The sequence below is a fragment of the Lepidothrix coronata genome, unplaced genomic scaffold, assembly GCF_001604755.1.
Source record: "Lepidothrix coronata isolate B3197 unplaced genomic scaffold, Lepidothrix_coronata-1.0 Scaffold27, whole genome shotgun sequence".
NCBI classification, from domain to species: Eukaryota; Metazoa; Chordata; class Aves; order Passeriformes; family Pipridae; genus Lepidothrix; species Lepidothrix coronata.
The window spans coordinates 6,281,235-6,291,278 of NW_016690207.1; the positions used below are offsets into that span (position 1 = coordinate 6,281,235).

At 46.6% G+C, this 10,044-nt stretch overlaps 1 protein-coding gene across 4 annotated transcripts in view; it reads left to right on the top strand.

The window, feature by feature from the left end:
• Positions 1-10,044, top strand: part of FLI1 (Fli-1 proto-oncogene, ETS transcription factor) — a 107,860-nt gene that overhangs the window by 10,059 nt on the left and 87,757 nt on the right. For 2 of the 4 annotated variants that reach the window (XM_017809796.1, XM_017809795.1), the window contains exon 2: positions 8,177-8,258. In XM_017809796.1, the coding sequence (XP_017665285.1) occupies positions 8,220-8,258 (39 nt within the window). In that variant the 5' untranslated portion in view covers positions 8,177-8,219. Of the gene's footprint in view, positions 1-1,294; positions 1,314-5,812; positions 6,283-8,176; positions 8,259-10,044 lie in introns of those variants that run through there. The other 2 variants (XM_017809797.1, XM_017809794.1) reach the window with 2 other exon arrangements.

A 10,044-nucleotide genomic window follows, 5' to 3' on the forward strand; every position in this document is an offset into this window, starting at 1 on the left:
ATAAGCAATCCCAGAGCAAGCAGATGCAAAGGGAACAGGCTGTGGAGCTGGGCTATACAAGGAGAGGGAGCTGTGCTGGAAACAAGGGCATCCTTGTGTTTTATATAGAAAGAATAAATATTGTTATGTCTTCTGGAAGAGGTTCTTCATGCAAAATTCACCATAAAGCAAAGCAATGGTGAATCTTGCAGTGAATTTGGGGTCACAGCTACTTCTCGTTTCTTAAGAGGCAAAACTCTGCCAGAGAGAGAAAAGAGCTTTTAATTTCTTTTACTTATTTTCTTCTATTTTTCTAGTCAGCATCAGCTGGGCAGGCGTGTGAAAGGGAGCAGGGGGGGCTCCTTTGGGATGGTAAATGTTGGTTTTGTTCAGTCAAAGGGGCACAGTAGAAACTGGGGGGGAAAGGCATGGCAGAGCTGGAAGATGTGGGAGCCCTGACAGGCTGGGCTCTGACTGACAGGATGGGCTGTGACTGAGGGGACAGGCTGTGACTGACAGGTCAGGGTGTGACTGACAGGTCAGGCTGTGAGTGACAGGTCAGAGTGTGACTGACAGGCTGGGTTGTGACTGACAGGACAGGCTGTGACAGGTCAAGGTGTGACTGACAGGAAGGCTGTGACTGCTCTGACTGATGGGAAGGCTGTGAGTGACAGGACAGGCAGTGACTGACAGGTCAGGTTGTGACTGACAGGACAGGGAGTGACAGGACAGGCTGTGACAGGACAGGGAGTGACAGGACAGGCTGTGAGTGACAGGGTGGGTTCTCCCCTCAGCACACGCCCCCATTTTGTCTGTCGAGGACAGGGCTGCAGGACCTCCCTCAGGGCTCCATTCCATGTCCCCTCACCCCACCAAGGGCAGCAGGGTCCCCTCAGGGGGTGAAGAGCCCCCTGAGCACAGACCCCTGTCCTCTCAGGGACAGCAGGCCCCCCTCAGCACAGACCCCCATGCCCTCAGGGACAGATGAGTCCCCTCAGCACAGACCCTGTGCCCTCAGGGTCAGTAGGGTCCCTCAGTACAGACCCCTCTCCCCTCAGGGATGGCAGGGTCCCCTCAGCACAGACCCTGTGCCCTCGGGGGCAGACGAGCTCTTCACAGTGCAGACCCTTCACCTCTCAGGGGCAGACAGGTCCCCTCAGCACAGACCTTTCTCCCCTCAGGAGCAGCAGGGTACCCCCAGCACAGACCCCTCTCCCCTCAGGGGTGACGAGGTCCCCTCAGAGGCTCTGCCCTACCCGCTGGGTTCTCTCACCCCTCTGAATCTTCACAACTTCTGGGGCATGAAGGAGAGGAGAGCCCAGACTCTGCCAGGGGTGAGACGTTCACCTGTGGCATCTTTGCTGGGAAGGGCCCCTTGGCATGGCCCAACTCCCTCAGGGACCTCAGCGTGACCCATCCTTCTCTGGGGACATCAGCGTGACCCGTTTGCATTTGAGGACCTGGCAGGGGTGGCAGTGCTGTCACCAGGGCCTGTGGCCACCCAGACAAACCTCTGCAGGTGCCACTGCAGGGTGTGTCACAGTCGTGTCACCCAACAAACAGTGAAGGGGTTGAACACAAAAATCCTGGGGAAAAAAGGTGTCATCAGGGCCACGTGTCCAGCAGTGAGGCCCCAGGAGAGCAGAGGCTCCATGCTGGGGCGCAGAGCTTGTGTGGAGTGAAGGGTTTGAGATAGTCCCTGTCCTGCCTCTGCCACTAAGGGATTAGATCCCTCTGCCACAGGGATTCCACCTCTTCCATAAGGAATCAGATCCCTCTGCCACAGGAATTCCTGTCCCACTCTGCCCACCAAGCTGTTGTGGGATCTAAGGTCTTATCACGCCATCCTTAAACTTTCCTTCCCGCCCTATTTTCTGTGAATTTATTTGGGCCAGCAAATGTCATTGTAACACTTGTATTCTGCCCAATATAACCTGCAGGAGGATGTTGCTGAAGACTGGTTAAAATCCAGAGGAAAACAACCCATATGGATTGAGGATCAAACCAGTCACCAACCCAGGCTGGTTTAACGGGAGTTCCATCACATCCCACAGACAGTAAATCATTTCCTCCCATGTTTATAAACAATGGAAGTGGAAACTCCACTGTTTTGTAAAAAATTGGGTCTTTAACAACACCACCAAACCCCCACGTTTTCCAACTTCACAATAAACACTGTCAAAATAAATATCCAAACATCCTCAAACCCAGGCAGCCCAGCAAGAGTGAAAGGTTCTCATTCCCATTTAGCAGAATGGGAACAAGGGAATTAAAATTCCTGGGGCACACATGAACCTTCATCTAACATTCCTTTTTCAAGAATAATATAGAATGTAACAATTACAGCAATTCCTTTTTTTCCTGTCCCCTCGTTTTATCTCTGTAACTGAAGTTTCCCTTTTGTTGTGATAATGATTTTATCAATAATTTATGATTATTTATTTGAATACACTAATCACATTCATCACTAATATAAGACCAGGGTGAAACATATTCTATTTCAAAGGTGTTTTTCATGGTAGAGAGTAATTTAGCAAAGCAGAAATGTCTTTCCCAAAAATATTTATAGTGCTTTTGCTGATTTTAGGTGGAATTTATCAAAGTGCTTTTACTTAGATTGATTAGTGGAAATGAAACAGTAGATCTTCATTGAAAAGGATCTTTCTGAGATCTGAATGAAACCTTTTTTGTGATGGTAATTTATTACAGAAATTGTTTTTCATGTCAAAATTCTAAATTTGTCCTTTTTATGAATTGAAAATAAAAATACATTTTAACAGGGAGGATTTTCCTATAAAACTAATATATTTTAATTTCAGGAATATGGCTAATGATAATTAACTACTTCATAGAGTTCCAAACAAGTACCTTTTTTATTAAATGTTGCTTAAAGATAGCACAGGGAAAAACCAGAATCTGCAGCCACTGCCTCATCCAAAAGCTGCCCAGCAGCACAGCAGGTGAAAAATCAGATGGACATCTCTCCCTGGCAGCTGTGTTTCACCATTTCTTTCTTGAGGGGGAATTTAGGAGCCTATTTTCATTCTAACTCTGTGAGATCTGTTTGTAGCACGTCCAAAGCCTCAGTCCCTGCGGTGGGAACAGGCCCTGGCAGGGTGTGTTGAAGTCCTTCATCCCTTGAGCTTTTGCCCCTCGATCACTGATGGATCCTCAAACTTCCTCCCTCCTAAACCCCTAGATCTGGGTGTTGTGGTGGCTGATTTCCCTGAGGCAGAGTCACCACCTCAGCTTTTGGTGGCTCTCCTTGACCACAGGCCCAGGCTCCAAGTGCCTCCAAATTTTGGACCAAGCCATGAGAGGAGCAGAGGGAAAACAAGTTGTTGCCATTATTTTCCCATAGCACATGGAAACAGGGATGGCCACTGAAAAATCCCCACATTTTCCTTGCAGGAAAGGGAAACAAGCCCAGAAGTGTGTGTGTGGTTCCACGTCAAGCACTGGAGCTCCTTTTGACTTCACATACTTTCCCCTTATTTCTAATTAACGTGTTGAAGAATTTTAAAATGTAATAAACATTATTTCTAAACAACCAGAAAGTAAAGTTTGCTTCTTTCTGGTTTGATGTAAACATTTATAGCACAGCTCCATCCTTAAACAGTTAATCTTATGGTGACCTATTAAAATAAAATGAATTGTGTTATAATTCATCCTAAAGCAACCTCAGGGTTAGTGTATCAGGTAACTCCTGCTTTTGCAGCCCTCATGACGTTTTTAATCAAATTCAGCTGTAATTGCTGGAGCATTCACATGCCTCTTTTAATACTCTGCCTACATTTGGGACTCGCACGAGTCTGTTTTCTCTTAACGTATCTAATAAATAGAAAACATGAAAAGAGCACATTTCGCAGGACTCGGAGCTTTTCCACCGTTTCATTTGTTGCAGCAATTGTCTGACAGGCTCATGGGAACGGAGCACTTGTCGGGTTCCCCCCGCACCCTCGGCTAAAACCCTTTGTGGGTTTTAAGTCCCTGTTTGTGTTGCTCGCACCCCGTTAAAGGGGACACGGGCACGGGCGGGAGCGGCTGCCCCGGGAGAGCCCGCAGGGATTTCAGAGGCATCTTGAAGAAATCACCGCCGGTGATGGATGTTGAAATGTTGCTTATGTACAAGTCACCTACGGTTTGGTGAGGAAAACTGGAGATGTCGTGTCTGCCGCCGAGCTATTTGGATAAACAAAACTCCCGCAACTTTCCCTGCTCAGGAGGCTGGAGGGGGGGGGGTTTTTTTTTTTTTTCCTCCTTGGTCTGCGATGCTCCAGCTGTTTCCAATTTGCCAGCAATTTTCTTCTGGGCTAGTAAAGCTCCCAAGATGACTGCAACTGGCCACAGGGGTCTCTCCGCTCGGCTGTGGGGTTTGGTTACAAGGGGCAGCAAAACCAGCTCAGGATTCAGGGCACTCATCTCCCTTGAACTTGGGAGTGCTTTACATCCCGACTCTTTTGTTAACGCCAGCCTTTAAAGTTTATTTCATTGCAGGCTGGGAGGCTGCCCACGGCTCCCTGTCAGAGGTTTGTTAAAAAATAAAGGAAAATAACAGGAAAAACGCACGGGGGAGCGATGCAAGCGCCTGTTACCTGCCCCGCAACGAAAAGGAGGGGAGGAGGCGTCTGTTAACACAATAGTAAAGCCCTCGGGGTTCCTCTTCAGCGCCGTGTTTTGTGTAATTCACACGTGGAAACGTGAGAAAAGAATGAACGATGACTTTGAAACGTGAGCCGGTCCGCTCACAAGCAGGCTCGGTTGTGAGGGCGCAGAAGGAGTTGTTCCCATCCCCGCAGAATAATGAGATTAAGGCTTGGAAAGAGCATTTTTAACCCCGCGCACGCGATTATTTTAAAGCCATTTAAAAATGACAACGCTGCTTTTGGTTTGGGGTTCCCCCGGTTCCCCCTCTCTCCGCACGTCACGAGTCCCTCCTGTCGCTTTGCTTTTTCCTTCCTTAGCGTCTCCCTAAAATCCCTGTCACTTTACCTTGCGTAGGAAACAGTTTCTCTTGCCACAAACAACAACAATTATAATAATAACAAAGAATGCGAAGAATTTCTATATTAAAAAGTGGCTCTGGCGAGGTCCCTGGTCACCGGGTCCAGGTCTGAGTCTGTTTTCCTTGGAAATTGGGAGGAATGCTAAACGCCTCGTCTACCAGAGAGCAAATTGTGTGCGGAGCTCTAGGCACGGCTCCCAAGTTGCCCTTTCACCCCTTCACTTTATATGTTCCTCTTATTAAGGAGAAAAATGTTTCAATATGTTGGAATTTGGGGCAAAGCCGGCGAGGAGAGAAAGAGAATAGAGAATGGAAGGACATTTTCCAAATAGTTTTGGTAACCCTTCTGGGGGTTACGTTTAAAAATGATGTTGTACTAAAATCCCTGGAAGTTTCTTGCCCAGGTTAGTGCAAAATATTATCTGCTATCCCTTCAGAGATGACAAAATGCACCAGAAACGTGAGGAAAAAATACATCCCCGAATTGAAGATGTGTTTCCTTTCCCTCCCTGAACGCGTTACTATTTGATCGGTTCTTATTAAATAGCTTAAAAGATCTGGAGATTTCGACTCGCAGGGAGAAATGCTGGGTTCTTGGTCCAAAAGAAAATTTTGGAGTTGATTCCAGCTGGCTCTCCCAGCCTTGTGCTCTGTCATGGTTTCAGTCCTGCTTCAGGGGGAAACGGGTTAACTATTTCCAAGGTAAGAGTCGGGGAAAAAAGCTCAAAGTAAGGAACGATGATTTAAAAACGGATATTTGAAACTTCCTTGTTTAAAAAGGGGGATTTAAAGTAGCACTTGAGCTCCACTCAGCGTCTCTTTTCGGCCTGACTCCTCAGCAATATTTTTTTAAGAAAGTTGTGAATTTTTCCCCCTCCTATTTTTTTTCCTTTGCTGTGTTCTTTAAAGTCTCTCGCAGCTCCAGGAGGGCTCATTGGGCGAAGATGTCCCAGAGCCGCGATTAATCGGAGGGAACAGCTGGAATATTGATAAGGGCGGAAAACGGAAATCAAATGAAAAGTGGAGGGCACAGAAGCGAGGGAAAGGAAAGCACGTCCTGGAGCTGCGAGCAGCACAAAAGCCCCCTGAGGAAATGCCTGGTTGATGCAGCCTGTCTGGATGGGCTGGGAATTTTAACTTCAGCGCTGCTCTGGATCCAACAAGTTTAAATCTCTCCTCTCCTCGCAAAACTGCAGCGGCAAGGGTAGTAATCCACAGCTGGGGGAGTTCTGGTTTTGGTCTCAACCTGGATCTTTACAAACTGCTCTGCCACTGGTTGAGGGGAAAGGGTATAAAAGGTGAGTCATTTAAATCCCGGTAATAAGAATAAGCAAGAGGCGATTCTAAAAGTAGTTTAAGAGGCCCTTTTATATTGCGACTGACGCTGGCAGGGCGAGACGATTGATAAATAATCCACTGTAGACTTCTGAAAACGGGCTCCAAAATATGCAGATCTATTTATTTTATTGCACTGGCGTAATTAGAAGAGGGAAGTGATGGGGGGGAAAGGGGGGAGAGCGCTAATTAGGGGTAAAGAGGGGAGCGGGGGAAACTAATATGGGAATCCTTGACCCCAGAAAATTTACTGGCGAAGCAAAATTACCTCGTCCGTCCACTCTGCCTACCCCCACCCCCCGGTGCAAGTTCAGAAGCAAAAGAAACTGGAATGTGTTAGGAGGGAGGACGACAGGAAAAAAAGAATTGTACTTATCAGAAACACATTGTCCAGTTCGGAGCCGGCTGCCCTCCTGTGCCAGCTGGCGGCGTAATAAATGCTGGAAAAATCAATAAAAGGGGAGTTACGTGCAGATAGCGAACTTTTATTTTCCAGTTGTTGGGCTGTGGGGTTTTTTTCTTGCTTTCTCTCTTTTTTTCCCCGTTAAGTCAGCAGCTATTGCGGGGCCGCGGGGGTGTCCCCGGGCTTTGCGGGGGGACACAGCTCCGGACCGGGGCTCTCCCAGCTCCAGCGGCCGGGCTGCTTCATTAACCAGGGCCGTGATTAACCGCCGGGGTCTGGCTTGGATTAGACCAGGACAAACTGGACTAACTGCGCGCTCAGGACCCCACAGCCTTTCCTGTAGAGCTCCCAAAAAACACTCAACAACCCACGAGTGTCGTGCGCGACTCTTTCTGCATCCTCCTAATCCCGTCGTATCACTTCTCTGTAGTAAATTCTGAGTAAACGTCTCGACTTTTCCCTCCGCATCCCGGGAAAACGGGACGGAGCAGCAGCGCTTGGGATCCGCGTGCTGAGGGTGGGGGTGTGGACGTGTGTGAATGTGCCTGTGCTTCTTAATGATGCCCTAATTACACTCGGCTAATCGCTTTCTGGCGCTTCCCAAAAGGAATAAAGACCCTGAGAGGAGCGAGTAGGGGAAAAAAAAATCCGTTGTGGGATATTTTCGTGCCTGTTTTCCCACACACCATCACATTTTTCACGATCGTTGTTAATCTCTGCAGTGATGACTCGGGGGGAGAGGCAGAAACCCCCCCCGTTCATCGGGAGATCATCAAGTCTTAGAAGTACAGAAAACCAGATGTAGTTGATGCAAGTGTGACGGAAAGTTTGGGCAGGATCCGAGCTAGAAGGGCCGAGAGTGACAACTCCGAGGGTTGGGGTTTTTTAAATATTTTGAACGATACTTCCATTCGGTATTATTTTTAATTTATTATTTAATTATTGTTGGTGAGAAGGGTTCTTTAAATCAATCTTGGCCGGCAGGTTTAATGGCTCGGGATGGTTTCAATGAGGCAGGAAAGGCAACTGCCCTTCACTTAGCCAAGTGAAACCCTTGGATACAAGTCAATAGGGTTAACTAGTCTCGACATGAAAACATGAGTATTTCAGCTGGCTTTTAATTGTTGGCTAAGAAATTCAGTTAATCAAATGTCAAACATTTCCCTCTGCTCTGGACAGAAGTGGAGAAGGCTCTTTGCCTGAGGAGAAGGGGAAATCCAACCAAACTGTTATTAAAAACCAGAAATAAACCCCTGCTTTGTGAAGTCCTGATATTACTTGAGTTTTAGTTATTGTTCTGGATGTGTTTCTGTGTCCTTTAAAAGTTACACTTGAATACTTGATCGCTCCTCTTTAAATTTTATTACTAATTTTATTATTCAAATGATGTTTTATTTCTCTGCTTGTCTCCATACAAGTATATGATTTGATTTTTTTTTTTTAATTTATTTCAGGTCAAATTAAGGACCTTTAAATATATCTAAAAAGCAAGTAAGGATGTTTCAGACTGTACCAGACACCTCGTCTTACGTCAAGGTAAGACATGACAGCATCTTTAAACAGGTAATGTCACAAATTACAATCCTCCCGAATTCATAATGAATATTAGTTGAAATGAATATTGAAGTTGAAAACCTTGCTCTTTCTTACTGAATTTAGCAGAAAAAAGAAAATATTTCCTCTGCCTTCAGTGGGAGAGGGGGCAGAGACTCAAATATCACAGTTATCCTTCTGGAAATGGGCAGGATTGACTCAAAAGTTGGGAGAACAGCAAGATGTAAAAGTGGTCTTGTCCTTTATTGCCCTGCACTGGTGCTCGGTTTGGGGGTTGTGCCATCCCGGTGTCACAGGAGGGTGTCCTGAGCTCCATCCCAGCCGGGGTTTGTCGCTCTCAGCCCAAGGTGGCCGCGGTGCTCCCAGCGCTGCGTCCCTGAACTGCCTCCCAAAGTTCTGCCTTCCCGGAGAGCCTTTGGGGCTGAATTCCATTGCACTGCCCTCCGCTCCTCCTCCCTGCCAGCTCCTCAGGCCGACGGGCAAGATGAACCGGGAGGGTTTGTGGTTTTTTGAAAGGTACATTTCAAAAGGGATTTAGAGGGGGAAAATATTTAATGAGTTAAACCAAAACATCTCTTTGAGTTACGAAGAAATGGATTGTCACATCAGGCACTGGTGTGCTACTGGGGTGTCTTTCACAGTATTCCTGGTGGTTTTCCCTAAGTCCTTCCATACAATTGAGAAGGTAAATTAACTTCAGTTGGTTTTATTTCTTTTTTTATCTGATAATTCTAAATCTTGCACTCTAAACAGTTGTTTGTACACATATATATATTTATAACTTAAAAAATGGATCTTAGAATGTATTTTGATTTGCCACTTCTGCCTCTCTCTTTTCCTTAAAATTAAAACAAATACCAAAGAAGGATTGGCACAGCCTTGTCCCTTTATAACTCAGTTGAGCACTATATTATATTTGACATCATATAGGGTTTTTTTCACAACAGTTCCCAAGAATGTAAATAAACCAAGTCTGGGACATCTGGGTTACACGTTTAAGGCAAACCCTGCATGCAACAGCACTTAGGGAAAATCTAAAACACAAGCTCTTCTCTCCCTGAAGAAACACAGAAGGGTGTTAACTAGAGCTGGGTGGATAATTTGTAATGAATAATTTATTACAGGAATTTGGTCTCTCTTTTTTTTTGCTTTCCCTTAGTCAAGGATCCAGGCCTCAAGTGGGATTTTCCTGTACATACATATTATTGGGAATGACCCACTGCATGATTTCTGTGTATAATCCCTGGGTTATGGCTCATTTTGGGCAGCTCATTAGGAGTATTAGCTGCAATCAGTTTTAGTGGGATGACTCCCAGGTCGTGTGGCACTGCTTGTATCCCCTGATTGGACTGGATTGTGCAGCTCAGTGGACCAGGTTTCCAGAGCAAATCCAACCAGGAATGGTCAAGATTCCCCATTTGGTTGAGATCCCCCCAAATCTCACTCTCAGCTCAGTGTTTCAGGGGATGTTGGTGACTCCATTTCACTTTAGACCAGATTCTGCAACAACAGAAACTCTGTGGAAAACAAACGAAATTCAGGTCTTGGGAAGTGAAATTCCCTCCCAGCTCAAGCAGAGCAAGCTGGTGCCCAGCCTGGGCCTGGCTTTAGCAGGAATTCCCTTTGGAGCTGCTGTCTGTGGGCTGGTGCCCAGCCTGGGCCTGGTTTTAGCAGGAATTCCCTTTGGAGCTGCTGTCTGTGGGCTGGTGCCCAGCCTGGGCCTGGTTTTAGCAGGAATTCCCTTTGGAGCTGCTGTCTGTGGGCTGGT